This window comes from Alexandromys fortis, unplaced genomic scaffold, assembly GCF_014885135.2.
Source record: "Alexandromys fortis isolate MF-2015 unplaced genomic scaffold, M_Fortis_MF-2015_v1.1 scaffold_40, whole genome shotgun sequence".
NCBI lineage: Eukaryota > Metazoa > Chordata > Mammalia > Rodentia > Cricetidae > Alexandromys > Alexandromys fortis.
The window spans coordinates 13,458,202-13,476,745 of record NW_026067966.1 but is presented as its reverse complement, the minus strand read 5'-3'; the positions used below and the strand labels follow the sequence as shown (position 1 = coordinate 13,476,745).

General features: G+C 37.5%; 1 protein-coding gene across 5 annotated transcripts in view; it reads right to left on the bottom strand.

Annotated features, from left to right (window-relative positions):
- Positions 1 to 18,544, bottom strand: part of Raph1 (Ras association (RalGDS/AF-6) and pleckstrin homology domains 1) — an 86,362-nt gene that overhangs the window by 55,224 nt on the left and 12,594 nt on the right. For all 5 annotated transcript variants that reach the window (XM_050154159.1, XM_050154160.1, XM_050154162.1 and 2 more), the window contains exons 2-3: positions 7,178 to 7,297; positions 1,258 to 1,363 (exon numbers count right to left, since the gene is read on the bottom strand). In XM_050154159.1, coding sequence (XP_050010116.1) covers positions 1,258 to 1,363; positions 7,178 to 7,297 — 226 coding nt within the window. The remainder of the gene's footprint in view (positions 1 to 1,257; positions 1,364 to 7,177; positions 7,298 to 18,544) is intronic.

Sequence of the window (18,544 nt, the reverse complement as noted above, 5' to 3'; positions counted from 1 at the left end):
GGATCTAAAACCAATAAAATAAAGCACTTAGTTGGTTTTGTTTTAAATTTTAAGAGAATTTTTAAAGCAAATAGTCCGTCTTTTAAGATCTCTATTAATGAAAATAAGGTTGTAAGTTCGAAGACACAATACTGAAAACACCTTGTGCTATGCCATGGTTTTAACCAAATCTCCCAGGTAACTTTGTACTGTTATGCTGGCTAATTTTATGTCAACTTGACACAATCTGAAAGGAGGGAACCTCAGTTGAGAAAACACCTCTGTAAGAGCTGGCTTTAGGGCATTTTCTTAATTAGTGATTGATGGAAGACGGTTCAATCCATTGTGGGTGGTGCCACTCGTGGGTTCGTAGTCCTGGATTCTGTACGAAAGCAGGCTGAGCAAGCCATGGGGAGCATGGCTGCTTTATCAGCTCTTCCCTCCAGGTTCCCGCCTTGTTTGAGTTCCTGTCCTGACTTCCTTCACTAATAGACAACGATATAGAAGTGTAAGCCAAATAACCCTTGGCTTCCCAACTTGCTTTTGGTCATGGTGTTTCATTGCAGTAATAGAAACCCTAACAAAACAGCTATTAATATCGTCAGTGTCCAGGTAGATAAAATACTGCCAAGAGAGAGAAGAGCATAAACAGAAAAAAAGTTAAAAAACTTAGAACATTTATTCCAAACACTAAGAAGTGGCTAGGTACACTAAAGAAAGGTCACACCAGCTGATTTAAAATTACTAAAAACAATTTTCTTTGGACTTTAATCCAGTCAGAAAACAATGTAATCAGATTGATGTGGGCTTTCTCATTAGCATACACAATATCAAGTATTAAATATAAGACAAGAAAACTATTTGTTATGTTCTAGTTGCTTTTTTCTTCTGGAACTCTTCCAGTTAATTTGAATTAATATGCACAAATCAACAACAGAACCCAGGATGGAAAGAAAGATGGCTCAGTGGCTAAGAACATGTGCTCTTTTTCTGGATGACCTGAGTTTAATTCCTAGTACCCACACTAGATGGTTCACAACTACAACTACCTATAACTCTAGATCTACAAGGATCTGACACTTCTGGCTTCTGCAAGGACCAGCACTCATGTGCATAGCTCCCCCACACAAAACACACTAATTTTAAAAAGGAGAAACAAAACCCAGCCAAGTTATGTATATAATTTTTATACTGTTGTATATTTAGAATTGCATTTCTATCATTTCTGTATTACAGAACTCAGTATATTATTTTAAATTTTCCTTAATCAAATCTTACCATTCAAGTTGTATATGGAGAAGCGGTAAGAAAAGTTGGCCATGTTTGTTTCCTGGTGAAGAGGAGATCTTTTCACTGGTTCTTTAGGCTTGTCGGAATCCAAACTCTTTTAAAAAAAAAACCAAAGTTTAACAAGTAACATTAATATGAAATTCCATTACACAAAAAGATTAGAGAAGTGCCATACTGTTCATCATCAAAGGAATCCAGGAAAAGAATTCAAGCAGGGTAGGAGCTGATGCAGAGGCCATGGAGGAGTGCTGCTTACTGACTTGTTCCCCATGTTTTGTTCAGCCTGCTTTCTGTCTTTCTTTCCTTTTTTTTTTTTTGGTTTGTTTTTTTTGTTTTTGTTTTTTGTTTTGTTTTTCCAGACAGAGTTTCTCCGTAGCGTTGGAACTAGCTCTTGTAGACCAGGCTGGCCTCGAAATCACAGAGATCCATCTGCCTCTGCCTCCCAAGTGTTGGGATTAAATGCATGCACCACCACTGCCTGGCCAGCCTACTTTCTTATAGAACCCAGGACCACCAGGCTAGGAATAGCACCACAATGGGTTGGGCTCTCCCCCAACAATCACTAAGAAAATCACTAAGCAAGCCTACAGGCTTGCTTGCTGCCTCATCTTATGGAAGCATTTTCTTAATTGAGTTTCCCTCCTCTCAGAACATTTAGCATGTGTCAAGTTGACATAAAACTATCCAGCACACATATTAACAAAGCCAAAAGTTTTTTCTAAATACTTACTTACTTTTAAGATACCTGAGACTCAGAACTATCACAGTTCAGAGTAAACACCTTTTCAAATACATTGTTTAGTCAATGACATCATTCTATATAAATTCATTGTGAAATAATCTAAGTATATGAATACGGACATGGCAAAGAACCACGAAGGAAGTTTTGTGATCTCTTTCATTAAATGGTTCTATTTTTGATCTATCATAGGCTCATCCATACCTAAATGTAAAATACAATCTTGAACTTCTTTCATCCACTCAGCCACTCACTCCCTTTTGTGGTGTTGGGGACTGAACCTAAGGCCTTGTGCATAGCAGACACTCAGGTCTATCACTAGATTATACTTCTAGCCCTTACCCTCTTCTTACCATAATACTCTTCACCTGTAGCCTTTCTCCAATAAGGAAAAGATATCTAAACAGAAAATTACAACAATAACAAAGAAAAAAAGAGAAGAGGAGGAAAAGGAATTCAACTACTTAAAGTTACAATAGAAAGAAAAGTTAGAATAGTCTTTTACAACTAGTTTCTATATAATGCCCTATCAAATAAGCTTCAAGTTTTAAAAAAGAACTTCAGTGTTGGGTGTGGTGGTGGCGCATGCCTTTAGTCTCAACATAATCTCTGCATAATCTACATAGCAAGTCCCAGGACACCTAGGGCTACACAGGGAAACCTTGTTGCAAAAACAAAAACAACAAAAAAGAACTTCATGTATTCTATTTATAGAATCATAAAGTTACATTAGAATGCTATTTTTATTATTTATATAGTTCAAGATTTTGATAATTCATATAAATAGTGTTCATCTTGTCTTTATTGTTGTTTTTGGTTTAGACAGTCTCTTCTGTACACCAGTCCTGCCTAAAACTAATTATGTAGCAGAAGATGACCTTGAATGAAGATGCCCTCTAGAATGCTGTGATTACAGCTACATGCTACTATACCTGAATCATGTGGTAATAGGAATGGGTCCTGGTGTCTGAATTGTTAGGGAAGCAAGCTATGAAAAACCCTACACTCCCAGACTCCATTCTGTTTTACTTTTATTTTATGTATATGAGTATTTTGACTGAATGTATGTAAATGTATCATGCGTGTACCTGTGGAGACTAGAGAGGCAGTTGTATCACCTAGAACTGGAATTACAGTTATAAGCTGCTATTTGGGTGCTGAGAAATAAACCTGTGTCCTCTGCAAGAACAGCCAGTCTTCTTGGTCACTAAACCATTTCTCTAGTTCTTCATTCTGTTTTTGAAACTATCAAATCAATGTGATCTACAACCTACTCAGTGTTTTACTTCAAAAATTTAAAAAACAGCTAAGAAATTCTCCTATAACCCCCAAATTTAATTCTTCAGAAGCAATTTTAATTACTCCTTTCAATAGAGTTGAAGGGAGAAATATTTCCTATAAAATAACATGCCTGTAACTGAAGACCTATGAAAAGTCAACCTCTTTCCAGTTCAAATGAATGAACATGTATTTTAATTACCTGTCCATAGGGAAACACTCCGTAGGTTAAGAAATTGGTAATAAAACATGGTAAATTTTAACCCTCAGGGAGGTAGCTAAGAATTTACAAAAACCTACAGATCCTTTCCCAGAAAAAAAGGACAACATACAATTTTTTAACCACTATTTTAGAAGAATCATCAACTACTTAAATCTTAAGTTTGATTAACCAGTAACAATGAATATATGCAGATAATCCTGTAGTGAACTAAGTAATAAAATAAATCTAAGTATATACATGACCATGGCAACTCTTATAAGAAAAACATTTAATTGGGGTGGCTTTGCTTACAGTTTTAGAGGTTCAATCCTTTATCATTATGGCAGGGAGCATGGCAGAGTACCGGAGAAGAAGCTAAGAGTTCTATACCTTATGGGCAACAAGAAGTCGACTAACACACTTGGTGGTATCCTGAACATAGGAATCTGTTGACAGAAGATTCCTATGACAATGGTGCCACAGCCACTCAGTCCCAAAGAATCACACAGAGACTTATATTAATTATAAACTGCTTGGCCTATTAGTTTAGGCTTATTATTAACTAGCTCTTACAGCTTAACTTATAATTTTTGTCTATGTTTAGCCACGTGACTTGGTACCTTTGCTCAGCAAAGCACTGAGGTATTCCCATATTGCTTCCTCTACGTCTGGCTGGTGACTGTGTCTCTGCCTTTCCTCTTCCCAGAATTCTCTTAGTCTGGTCGCCCTGCCTATACTTCCTACTATACTGCCCAATCAGCATTTTATTAAACTAATACAAATGACAAATCTTTACAGTGTATAAGAGGACTATCATACAGCAGGAATCCTCAAAGCTCACCCCCACAGTAACATACTTCCTCCAAGGCCAGACCCACTTCAAGAAAGCCATATCCCCTAATATTGCCACTCCCTATGAGATTATGGAAGCCTATTACATTCATACTACACATCCCACTCCCTGGTCACCAAAAGCTTGTAACAATATCATAATACAAAATACATTTAGTCTAAACTTCAAAAGTCCCCACAGTTTATCACAGCCTCAACAATGTTTTAGAGTCCAAAGTCTCTTCTAAGATTCATGCATCTTTTAATTATAATCTCCTATAAAAAATCAAAATCAAAAAGCAGATTACATAATTCCATCCTATAATGGCACAGGAATTTAGAGTCTGCCCAGCTGGTTTGGGGTCTGGTTTTGGTCCCGTGTTTCCTCACTATGCCCCCTTCCCTGCATTTTGGAATGATAATGTACATACGTAGAGCATAGTGGGGAAAACCAGCTGGGCAAACTCTAAATTCTGCTTTTCCATGTCTGATGTCAAAGTACTCTTCAAATCTCCAACTTCTTTCAGCTTTGTTGACAGCAACGCACTTCATTCTCTTGGGCTGGTTCTAACTAAGTAACTAACACTCCCTGTTAATAGCTCTCCTCAGCAGGTATCCCACTGTTCTGGCACCTCTAACATCTTGGGGTCTCCAAGGCAATCCAGGTTTCAACTTCACAGCTTCACACAATGGTCTCTCTAGTAGGCCTCATTCAGGGATACCTGACACATTCCTGACCTCAGAGGCTTTCTTTAGGTATGGAGGCATACCCCTTTTTTCTATCCTTAATTCTAAAGCTAGAACCATGTGGCTGAAACTGCCAAGTTCTGCTGCTTGCTGAGGCTGGAACATGCCCTCCTTGTTCAATTACATCTTCACCAGCTTTCTTTCCTTCACTGCCTAAGTCTGGCTGTCCTGAAACTTATTCTCGAGACTAGGCTGTCCTCAAACTCAAAGACTACCTGCCCCGTGTCCTGTTTCCTCCAGCAAGGCTTGACCACTCATTCAAACAATAACCTCTCCAAAAGAGCTACAGACTAGGGTCTAAGTATTTTAAAGCCAAGCAGTTGGGCACAACTGTGAGGGGTTTCCTTGATTGAATTATGAGGTGGTAAGACATACCCTAAATCTGGGCCACACCTTCTGGTGGCAGCCCACTTAAAAGGATTTGGAATAAAAATACTTTTGCTTTTTGCCTGCTTGCCCATCCTCTCTGTAGTATCTACCTTTCAAACTGATCCACAGCTAAGAAGGAAGTTAGAACTTTAAGCCTTCATTTTATTTTTCCATTAGTTATGGAATTTTATACTTATGTATTCCCAAAGAAATTATTTAAACATAAGTAAGTCTTAACAGTCTCATTATTATAAAATTAAATTTGTTTTAATAAATATGACCATCTTTATTATTACATACAGTACATTAACCAGGGAAGTAAAAACTCCATTTTTTTTTATTATTCTAAAAAGTGTCCTGGCATAGGGGATAATGGTTTAGCAAGTAAAATGCGTGCCATGAAAACCTGGGCCCTAAATTCAATCCCAGGGATCCACATAAAGGTAGGAGAGACTCCACAAAGTTGTACCCTAATGTCCACACGCAAACTGTGGCATGCATGCACTCGCCCCTCCCCCTCACACATACACACATACAATATAACAAAAATTTAAAAACTAAGACCTATGATCCAAAACAAATGAACAAATGGACACCATGACGTCCCAGGCCTGACCCATGCCTGACCCATGCCTGTAATCTCAACATTTGGGCAGTAGATATAACAAGATTGGCAGCTCAAGGTCATCCCTGAAATCAACCTGAGCTACACGAGATGCTATCTCAAAAACTAACCAACCAACCACTCACCACCACACTCAATCCACAATCCAACAAAACAAAGCAAAAACCAAACTAAAACAGAAACTTTAGAACAATTTTAAATGTAGCCAGGAATGAACTTTTGTCAGTATTTTGAAACTATGAGCAAGAAAATACGAACAATATATGTCATAAGGTGTATTTAAATTTGTTACAGAACAAAATATGTCAAAATTAAAATTTTTAAACTTTAGACTTTAAAATTGTTTTAGCTTACAATTCAAATTTATGAAAGAGGTATTAAACTCTCTCACATTAACAGAAACCCTGTTAAAATATTGTTTTTTTTTTAAACCTTAGAATATTCACAGAAAAGGGGCTAGGGAGATGGGTCAGTTGGTTAAGCACTTGCAAGCATTTGACTCTCAAACCCAAATCTAAATGGTGGGCACTTGTAATCCTAGCCCTGGGTAGGCAGATTTAGGAAGATTGCCCAGTTCTAACCTAATTGGTAAGCATTATGCCAAGGAAAGACCTACCTTATCTGGCGACTTCCTCTTAGGGAACCCATACCCATACTGCCCCCCTACCTTCTTCTGAGCACCTTTCCTCCCATCCTGTCCTGGTGCTTACACCTATATTAAACTTATCTTTAATAAAAATCTTTAACTCTGCTTCACTAAAAGGGGGATACTCAGAGAGAAAGACGAGGAGAGAGAATAGGACCCTATACTTCAAAGAAGTAGTGGCCTTCCAAGGAAGAAGCCCTGAGGACATCCTCTGGTCTCTACCTTGCATGTACACGTTCACACAGATAAACACACATCACACATACATTCTCACATAAGCATATACAAATAATAACCACAGATTATAGTATCTTGCACTGTAAAGTTTCTATTCTTCTACCTGTTAATGTTTGTTTTTCTGTAACCAGCATTTTAAAATTTAGCTTGCACTCATATCTTTGTTTGTACATTAAGCTTTAAACATGTAGTGATAGCTTCAAATCTTCAACCAGTTTTTTCAATAATCCTAACCTGAGTAAGTTTGTCCAGTTCCCCAAGCCAGGCTCCAAACATTTTATCCAGGTCCTGATCTTCCTTGTCACTGTCTTCTTCAGCACCATGGTCAATTTCTTCATCTGATAATTGCTCCATCTGAAATACAGGCATCTGTGTTGAATGAGCAGTTACAACTTTATCTTAAAAATTATTCAGAACAAGGTATGATACATGATGTGATTCTCTGAAATCAAATCTTCAAAACTAGACTATAACATAAAAAAATAGAAATTATTAACAAAGACAATCTTGACAAACAGAATGAGGAAGGAAGCCTCAGTTCAAGGAACAGATGAGCCTAGGAGTTCAGTTCCCTACAGAAGGGAAACTATCAAATATGACTAGATTCACAAACAACAATTTTCAAAATACACACTAGCAGAAAGTACAGCTGTAGTGTCAATCTCTGTGCTAAATGGCTCTGTAATACTCCATATATAGTTTCAAAGACTTCACACAGAATTCCACAAATATTAGGCTAGATATCCTACAGAATACGTTAAAGTTCCACTTAAGTTCCCTGATCTGTCACATGAGGACAACTATGCTCTGAACATACTGAACCTCAAATCATGCACCGACATGAAAAGTTACTGAAGCTATAATAAAGTCCAAAGGTAAACAAAGCTCTGCAAAATCCTAGCCTTCAGGGACCTCCCCTCACCATTTCCTGCTTCCTCACTCCTTCAGTTTTACAGACTCAACTGTCTTACTCATTGGAACATGCACACTTGCTCCAACCTCCAGTCTTTGCAATGTCAGCTCTCCTACCTGGAACTCTTTCCTCCAGATATGTGCAGGTTTGTGCCCTTGCTTCATTCAAGTGAGCATCCCATCAAAATAGCACTCCGTCCTTATTACATTCTGTCCCCTGTAGGGTTTTAGTTTTCTTCATAAAACTGTTTTGTTTTTTAAGAGGGAGTGTAGAGTTTCTCTATGTAGTACTAGCCATCCTAGAATTCTAGGTAGACCAGCCTGGAATTGAACTCACAGAGGTCCCCCTGCCTCTGCTTCTGAGCACTAGGATTAAAGGTATGCACAATCATACTCGCCTTCTTCGTAGTACTTCATTTATTTATTTATTACAACCCAACTGCTGTTTCCCCCGAGTTCCTCCCTCTTCACTTCCCCTTGATGCCCCATCCACTCCTTCTGTTTCTTTTCAGAGAAAGGCAGACCTCCCATGGATATCAACCAAACATGCCATACCAAGTTGAAACCCAGACAAGGCAACAACCCGCTATAAGAATAAGAATCCCAAAAGCTGGCACAGGAATCAGAGATAACCCCTATGCCTACTGTTAGAGGAGTCCCACAAGACCAAGCTACACAACTGTAATAGCTATACATAGTGCCTAGGTCAGTCCTATGCAGGCTCCCTGGTTATTAGTTCAGTCAGGTTAGTTGATTCTGTGGGTTTTCTCGTGTGTCTTCACAGTACTCTTAACCACATTTATCCTTTCTCTTCTCCACTGGAAGGAAAGATCCCTAAGAGTAAGGGTTTATTTCCTTCTGTATTTAAATACTTTGAGTGGTTTGGGTCACTGTCATTAAGTATCTGTTTAATAAATAAGTATTTAAAACACACACACAGTTTTTTAAAGGTCCCTAAGAACTTAAGACCAAAGACCACAAAATAAATATTATTATACAAATAATAAAGAATCAAAATAAACCCTGAGTACTAGTCCTTCAAAACCAGGTAGGTAGTTCATAAAGAACTCCTTATTTGAGGCTGGATAAATGGCTCAGGAGTTAAAACCCAGATTCCATAGCCAGCCGCTCACAGCTGCTTGTAACTCCAATTCCAAGGAATCTGATGCCCTCTTCTGGTTTCCACATGTACTGCATATACACAGTCCACAAGCATAAGCTCAGGTACATACTAATAACATAAATAAGTGAGTAACTTCTATCCTCTTGCCTCTGCTTCCTAAGTGTTGGGATTTACAAGTGTGCACATTAGACTATATGGGGTGGAGGAGATGGAATCAATGATTTTATGCATCATAGGCAAGCACTATACCAATCAAACAACATTCCCAGCTAACATTACACTAATTATTTAAGACTTTATTCAATTGTAAATGAAGAAAATTGGGCCAAGAAAAATCAAGTAACTTTCCCAAGCTTAGTAACAGTAAATAAAAGTGCAAAAATCTGTATGACTTATTTTCTATATTCATAATTATTGATTATTGTAGGTTGTTTTTACTGGCCACCATGTATACAGGGAAGTTTGACAAGAGTAAAACAATTTATATACCACATTTTAATTCATTTTTTTAAATAGCATTGACTGGGTAGCTGTCAAATGCAAGGCACTATGCCGAGACCAGTGACACAAGCTCAGCTAAAAATCCATTCCTAGGGATCCCTATTGTACTGGCACGAGGAATGCAAAGTCAGAGGACAACTTTGAGTCCCAAAGACCAAACTCAGGTGGTCCAGTTTAGTGGCAGGTACCCCGCAGTCACATTTCACTGTATTTTAATAAATAAAGCTTGCCTGAAGATCAGAATGTAAAATAGCACACTAGTAATGATGGGGGAGAGTCTTCCGTTTTGTGTTAATTTCATTGGTTAAATAAAGAAACTGCTTTGGCTCTTTAATAGAACAGAAAATTAGGCAGGCCGAGTAAACAGAACAGAATACTGGGAGAAAGAAGCTGAGTTAGGAAGTCACCATGATTCTCCCACTCCAGACAAACGCAGGTTAAGATCTTCCCTGGTAAGCCACCTCGTGGGCTACACAGATGTTTAGAAATGGGTTAGATCAATATGTAAGAGCTAGTCAATAAGAGGCTAGAACTAATGGGCCAAGCAGTGTTTAAATGAATACAGTTTCCGTGTAATTATTTTGGGTAAAGCTAGCTGGGAGCTGGCCGGGAGGGAAGCAGCCCCGCCGCTCTTATTTCAACAACTAGTCAGGCATATAGGCCAGGGAGTGGTCGCACATACCTTTAATCGCAGTAGCCACACCGGTTAACCCCAGCACTAGAGAGGAATGTAAGGCAGAATCAGACAGGGACTCGCTCTCTTTCAGTCTGAAGATTTCATAGAGGTAAGAGCTCTCTAGTGACTTGGCTGCTTTGCTTTTCTGATTTTCAGGTTGAACCCCAATATCTGTCTCTGGGATTTTAGTATTTGTGCTGCACACCCTTTCATCTTGCTGGCCCCATCAAGGATTGAAAAAGGAAGGAAGGGAGGGAGGGAGGAAGGGAGGGAGGGAAGGACAAACGAAGAAAGAGGGGAAAAAGGAAGAAGAAAAAAAAGAGAAGCAAAGAAAGAATCAAAGCAAAGTAGACTAGCAATGTATCATTGTTATATACCAGGCAGTAAATAACTGTGCTAAATTATTAAAGGTCAAAAGTTATAGTATATAGTAAACTCAACTGCACTCAGTCTATAGCCAGAAAACTTTGTGGAACTATTAAGAAGCTCCTCTGTACCGCACACACTGTGTGTGTGTGTGTGTGTATGTGTGTGTGTGTATGGAATGCGTATGGCTGCCACCCTCACAATATCATAGATGACATCACTAGTGATGCAGCACAATGCCTAGCTAGTTAAAAACAAGAAAAAATAGGACTGAAGCGTGGCCCAGCTATTAAAGGCTAGGCTCACAACCAAAAATAAAAGAACAAGAAAAAAAATGTTTCAATAAAATAATCAGCTGAGCAAACAAACAACAGCAATTCCCCACCAATCCCAGAAAACAGTTGAGTGAGGTTACCCATACAATATTCTTCTGGGTCTAGAATGTTCAATGTGCAAAACTTGTATGAGAAGCTTCTACTTCATTTAATATTTATGGCATATTTTCTATGTGCCAGATACCATAAAACAGATGGACACAATGATGTTTAATTTCGTTATATCTACCTAGTAGGGGGGAAAACCAACAATAATAAAAAGTGCTATCTATAAGGCTATGTATGTTGAGTAAGATCTTAACTTAGTTTGAGAAGGCAAGAGGAAAGAGAGGGCACTTCAGTGAGACAGAAGACAACGTACAAGGAAGAGATGGATAAGGATGTTTTAGGCAAAAGAATTACTATGTATAAGAGTAGAAAGGCATGAGAAAAAAAGACATGTGAATTCTAAGTGGCTTGGTATTCTTGTGGTGCAGTATAAACTCATGGAGGAAACGGAGGCTGGAGATGAGGAAATGCAAAACAATACACTATATGAAAGAGTTAGATGCTTATCCTGTAGTGCAATGTTTTCCTTGCTGTGGTCTGTTCACGGTACACATCAAAAGTACCTGGGAGTTGTTTAAATGTCAGGGTTGTTTGTTTTGAGTAGGAGCTGGGAACTGAATTCAGCTTCTCTGGAGGAGCAGCAAGTGTTCTAAAGAACCAGCCATCTTTCCAGTTCACTAAGAGACAGAATATAAATGACCTAACTTATGTCAAGGAGGTAGGACATTTTGAAGAAACTCCTCCACGTATTATGTTCTCTAAAGTTTGTCAACTACAGTATAAATGACTGTGTTATCACAGCTACTAGGAAGACTTTAGAACAAGTGATGCAGTCTTATGCAATTGCAGTTAGCTTAAAGGCTGAACAAACTAGAATACTATTCTAGTATGCTATAAAAAATAAGGGATCATAAGGATAAAAAAGTTACTGATAACCACTTACTTCTCTTCTATTACAACAGAATTGTTTTTTAATCACTTATTTAGACAATTTTAGCTCTTTGTTTCAAGTTACTTTTCATCAGCTTTCTCACAAAAATAGTTTGTTGAAATATTTCCTAAACTGTTCTAATATTTTAAGTAATTCTAAAGCAAACTTCAGTATATAGTATGTGAAGACTTTCAGGATCAAGGAATGCCTCCAACTATGCAAGATACAGCTGCAATAACACTCCAAGGTATTTACCCAAAAAAGACTTCAAATCATTGTCAGAGATACTTGCACGTCAATGTTTATTGCAGCACTGTTCAGAATAGTTAAGTCTGCAGCCAATCAAGGTGCATTGATGTGAGAGTGTCACATATCAATCTGTTGCTTTCATTGGTTAATTAAGAAAGAAACTGCTTGGCCTGATAGGTTAGAACATAGGTGGGTGGAGTAAACAGAACAGAATGCTGGGAGGAAGAGGAAGTGAGGCAGATGCCATGCCTCTCCTCCCCAGGGCAGACACAATGGAGCCAGCCACCAGGTCTTACATGCTGAATCTTTCCCGGTAAGACACAGATTATTAGAAATGGGTAAAGCAAGATATGAGAGTTAGCCAAGAAGGGCTAGAAACTAATGGGCCAAGCAGTGTTTAAATGAATACAATTTGTGTGTTGTTATTTCGGGGCATAAGCTAGCCAGGCGGCCGGGGACAGGGCGGCAGGAACTCAGCCTGCAGCTCCTTCTACAGTGCATAACAAAACGGATAAAGAAAATGTAACATACAAATAGGATGGATTTTTTTCACCTGTAAAGAACAATGAAATTATGTGATTTGCAGGATGTAACTGGAAAAATCACATTAAGTAAATTAATCCAGTCTCTCAGAAAGACAAAAGCATTTATTTTCTCATGTGAGTCTAGATTTTAATTTATATAAAAATATAAAATCATTTTTATATATGATGTGGAAGTAGACATAAACTGTTCAGGGGAACATACAGATTCTCAAGTAAGAAGAGAAGAAGGTAAAAAAGGGAATATGCTCAGAGGCTTTAATATGCTCAATGTGCAATATACATTATGAACACACATGTTCTTATGTAAAATAGCAGCATGTACAGTGGAAAAAATTTTAAGGAATTTTGTGTAAAGGAGTACAATGTCTGCAATGTTGTTTTCCTAAGACGGAAGGAGAAAGGTGTGTGTGTGTTGTGTATGGTGGAGAATACTCTAGTGGGTGGATGGGGAATAAGAAATGACAACTAAGCAAAATGTAAACGGCAAGTGGATCTGAGGGGAAAGCCCACACTTTTGTGATATTACCACTTCTCCGTAAGTTTGAAATTATATTAAAATAAGCTAAGAAGCCAAGAGAAGAAAAGAAACAAGTAAGAGGAACAAGAAAGGCGGGGGGTGGGGGAGGGAGAGAGGGTAGTCTTTTTCCTAGGAAGTTATAATTTAGTTGAGAAAGTCAATATACAAAAATTCAGAATAATCTTAAAATAATAAAACATAGGCTACTATTTCTTACTATACTAAGTATATAACTTAGTCTAAGGACTGAAAATAACTGTATAATTATTTAAAATATGGTTTTAAAATTATGTGTACATATGTATTACTTTTCCTAAAGTATTTTCCTGGCTTATTCAATTACCTTTTAAAACATATTCTAACCATGATAATTTAATACAAAGAGAAGCTTGACATATTGGAAAAATAATTCCTCCTCAGATACTTCAAAGAGACAAAGACTCATTTCTAAATCTTACATCAAAAACAAGTAAACAAACAAATCATAAGCAATTAGTCAGGTATAACGGCTTACGCCTATAATCACAACATTCAGGAGGACGTGAAGCTAAAGGACTGCAGTGAGTTTGCGGTCAGCCTGGAGTGAAGATGTCTCAAATCCACATTCACTTCTACATCTAAGTACCAGATAATTTAGCTGAAGTTGGTTAATGTCACAACTACATCAGGAAAAGATCAGAATTTAGTTCCAAATCAAATACCACTACTACTTGCCAAACAGAAAGGCTAAAACATAGGTTTTAGGATTTTTTTTTTTTTAAATGGAGGTTGGAAAGATTGTCTTAATGATCTAGAGCATGTTCTGTTCCCAGCACCCAAGTCAGTTAGGTGCCCAAGATTGTAACTCAAGCTTCCAAAAAGCCAAAGCCTCTGGCCTCTAAGAATACCTGCACTTGGCCCCTCACAACAAACACACACACACAAACATAAAAACAAACTAGATGTTTAAAACTTTTGTTACCATGAGAACAAAAGGAATAAAAGACTATCCTGGAACTGCCTATTATTTGTTAACATTAGTGTGTCCTGACCTCTTGCGGACATTCGGAGACACTACAGTTGACCAGCTATCCCCTACCTGACAAAGCTTCCAAATGTTCATTTCATTTATCATATAAACTTAAGATGTCTAAGAAAAGCCATTTAAAACTCCTGATAGAAGATGAATTCAATAGTTTCCCATGCTATCTGTGTCAGAGGTTTTCATTTTTGTTTTGAAAAGGCAGAAATTATTATTTTTATCCTCTAACCCTTTAGCTTGTACAATTCTGTGAATCTTAATTATATTCACAATGCCACACAGACTTCCACTACCAAATTTCAAAATAAACTTAGAAAGAAGTTTATGCTGAGAAGCCTTGGGAGTTCTCAGGCTTCACTACTCCAAGCCGTTGCACACCTCTTGCAGGTATTTATGCGGGCTGCCTGATTCACTTTCAACCAAGAGGTTGTTTTTCTGCAATATAAATACCTGCAGGACATTTTCTAAGCACACACTCCTTTTTTCTGCATTTCTATACCCATGACACATTTTGGTTCAGCTCTTTTTAAAAACAAAAGTGTTAACATGCTATGCAAGATAAACAAAAAATAGACCCTACTTTCTCTTCAAGGGCCATGAGCTATGCACCTGCCCACGCCATTTAGTTCAGTGGCCCTGCACAATGTCATGACTATTTGTCTCATTAGCCCTGACACCCACGTAGGTTACAAGTTCTGGAAACACGGAACATAGTAGTTTCCATTTATCACTCTGGAGCAATTATCAGAGAATCATATTCTTTACTGATCTAAAATGTAATATTTCCTCTTTTGCCAAGCATTTCCAATTTAAGATGTTTAAAAATTAATATGATGCTAATTTAAGATGACTCAAAGCTAAAAGTACTCTTCTTTAAAAGAAGACCAATTTATCTGGCTATAAGTAAATACTCAAATGAATCAACACATATTAAAATTTATTTCTCCACTAATAGCAGAATGATTAAGAAACACCAGAAAAATTCTACTATACACCACTTGAGCTGAATGTTTCCCCTAAAGGTAATTTTAAAAGATGATTTAGCAGTTATGCTAACAGTACTATTACCAGTAAGGACAAAGCCTGAACTCCAATTGGTTTTGAAAAAGAATCCATTCAAATACAAAATATTAAGAAACCTTATAACACAGGTAAAAAAGTGCTGGCCTCAAAGAACTGAGTTTGATCCTCAGGATTCACACTGTAGAAGGAAAAACCAACTCCCACGAGTTGTTACCTGACCTCCAAACGTGCCATGCACCACTGTGTTGGGGGGACATATATGCACACTCATTAATAAATGTACATGGCACCACTGTGGGGGGGCGTATATGCACGCTCATTAATAAATGTATTTTTTTAAGAAAAAGAAATCACATTGTCATGTAGCTGTCTTTTTAATTGCTGTCTGTGTTCCAATGTGTTTTTTCAAAAGCACTACACCTGGCAGTGGTCAGGGTCATTCTCAATTATCCAGCAAGTGTAAGGCAAGCCTGAACTACATGGAACCTAAATTCCAGCACAGACAGTGTTACAAAGTGATACCTAATCCTAAAATAAAATAAAAGTTTTTAAGTCCGTTGAGTATTCAAATTATACATACTAAATGTCTCCTTTTTGTGTAGACTTTCATTTTTTAGTTATATATATATGTCACTGTGTGTATCTGTGCGTCTAAATCTGTCATTTCAAATAAGTAAATCTTCAATTTGTAAGTGCTAAATCTGAATGAGTAACAGGTCATCTCGCCACTGAAAAGATCAGCTTAAGGAAACAATGTGTAAGAATCCTCTAGTTTGAGCCACCTAGAAGTAAACAAGGAGTCTGGAAAACTCAAATTCTTGTTCTGTTCTAATTTTACCATTAACCAGACAGATACCTGGCTAAGTCAACACTGCTTTTCTTATCTGCAGAGAGGGGAAAGAGGGAATTAATGCCAAGGGAATGCCCTTTACCCAGCTTAGGCCATGCAAACTAACTTCACTCTAACTTCCCATCCATTTATCAGTCTTCTCTAATCTTAATTCCAGAAGAGAGGCACCAATAGCTCTCCACCCTTTAAGCACATTAGTTAAGGGGAGGGAGAAGCTTGAAGTGTTAGCTTTCTCACTTTCCCCAAAGACCAAACCTCTATCCACAGTGATACAAAAAGTCTCAGCAGGAGTCTAGAACCAAGGTTCTCAGCCCTCTAATGAACTTAATGCATCTGATATGTTTTCCACTTTTTGTTACTTTTGTTTTCAGAATCACTGTCTACATTGAACAAACGGTCATGGGTTTGCTGTGCAACAAAATTGGAACTCTAGAAAGCACAAAGGGCAATTACCCTTGAATAAATAATATTCTAGAGTGGGCTTGCTTCATACCTAAATTTTTATAAAATTATATTAAAGCTAATATCAATTTTATATGTTTAAAGCTGACTATCATCAAACAAAATTAAAGTTCAGATAACGCTGTCATATCTGTTCTTTGCATTTGTAGTGCCTCTCCTGACCCCAAACCTTGTGTGTACAAGTATACACACAAGTGTTGGAAGGTTAGGTGGAGGCAGATTACAGTATTCTAATTTAAAAAGGATATAATTCTAACTATTATCAGCCGGGAGGTGGTGGTGCACACCTTTAATCCCAACACTTGGGAGGCAGAGACAGGAAGATCTCTGTGAGTTCAAGGCCAGCCTGGTCTACAGAGCTAATTACAGGACAGCTAGAGCTGTTACACAGAGAAACCCTGTCTCAAAAAAGAATGTGTGTGTGTGTGTGTGTGTGTGTGTGTGTGTGTGNAGAGAGAGAGAGAGAGAGAGAGAGAGAGAGAGAGAGAGAGAGAGAAAGAAATTCAAAGAGAATCTCAAAGGATCTTACAGGTTACTTATCTTTCCTAATAACTTTTCGATGAAATGTGAACAAAACTTAGAAAAATCTATTAACTTCACTAAAGAAGCTGCCTATAATGCCTAGCTAACCATTATATGTTTTGACCAGACATTAAACCAAGTAAAAAGAGAATCAATATTTAAATATATCAATTCTCATCTTACCACCTGTATAGAAATAAAAATAGCCAGGTAATACATTGAGTTTAATGGCCTGTTTTTGATCATGACTATAATACCTTTTCTTCTCTCAACAAATATTTTATACTTTAATTTCAACTGAATGGAGTCTAAGATGTTAGAATAGTCTAACATGTATGACTGGTCTAATAGTCATTTTACACACACACACACACACACACACACACCAGTAGTTACAGTATATTCTTCCATTTTCCTTCTCCTTCTCTTTGTGATTATGAATACTAAATAGGCATACTGCTAACAAGCCAGTGCCCTTTATTTCATTATTGTCTCATATGTATTACCTGTTGACAAGATGAACTTCATTTTATTAAGAAGGAACATTTTTTGAGACAGAGTCTCACTACTATAGTCTGGCTAGCCAGGTATTTGCAATGTGGACCAGGTTGGCCAAACTTACTATGACCAATCTGCTTCTACCGCCAAGTATCGAGATAAAAGGCATGCATTGCCACACCAGCCCTTACTTTAAGAGCTGGGTTCCAGTTTTTCACACTATTGAGTTGAAATCCCAAGCAAATACTTTAAACATTCTGTGAACTTAAAGAAGAAATTAAAGATGAGACTAGGTAAGACTTCCACTTAACATCTTAGAATGCAATCATGAAAGATTAAAATGAAATATTTAATATTTTGAGAGAAAAATTAGTGATGAACATAGGACTTCGGTACCATGAAAAGTCATCCTTCAAAAGTAAAGGAAAGCTGGGCATGATAACGGATGCCTGCAATCCCAACACTTGGGAGACTAAGGCAGGAGGATTGCTCTGACTTTGACAAGAGACCTGGCTACAGAGACACCCCCACCCCTTTTAAGTTAATTCTCTTGAGACTCTACCAGATAGACACTTTCGTCTCTTTCCCCTTGCCCCCATGACAATGATGTATTTAAGACTTCTCATGCTAAGAATGAGGACTATAAAGAGCTTCCTTAGTCTCAGAATTTCTAGCTAAAGCAAGAACCTGAAGGTCATCTCTGTGCAGTTTCTAGAGTAAGAATGCATTACATCTATTTCTTTATGCAAATGAAAAGTTCTTAATAGGCTTTGGTACCCTTACAAATCATTACAGTACTTAGTAAATCTTTCTTTAAAGTCTTTGATACCTGTTACTTGTTTCCTAAGTTGCTTGTTGTCATTTTTTTAATTTTAAATAAAATTAGATAAATGCCGGTTGTTTTTTAATCTCTCTATGCCTTCAGTCCTGGTACAAATAAACTTAATGCAAATGAAAAAAAAAACGAAGAAAAAATATTTCTGGAACAAACAATTAACAATAACTATCCATAGAGCTACAAG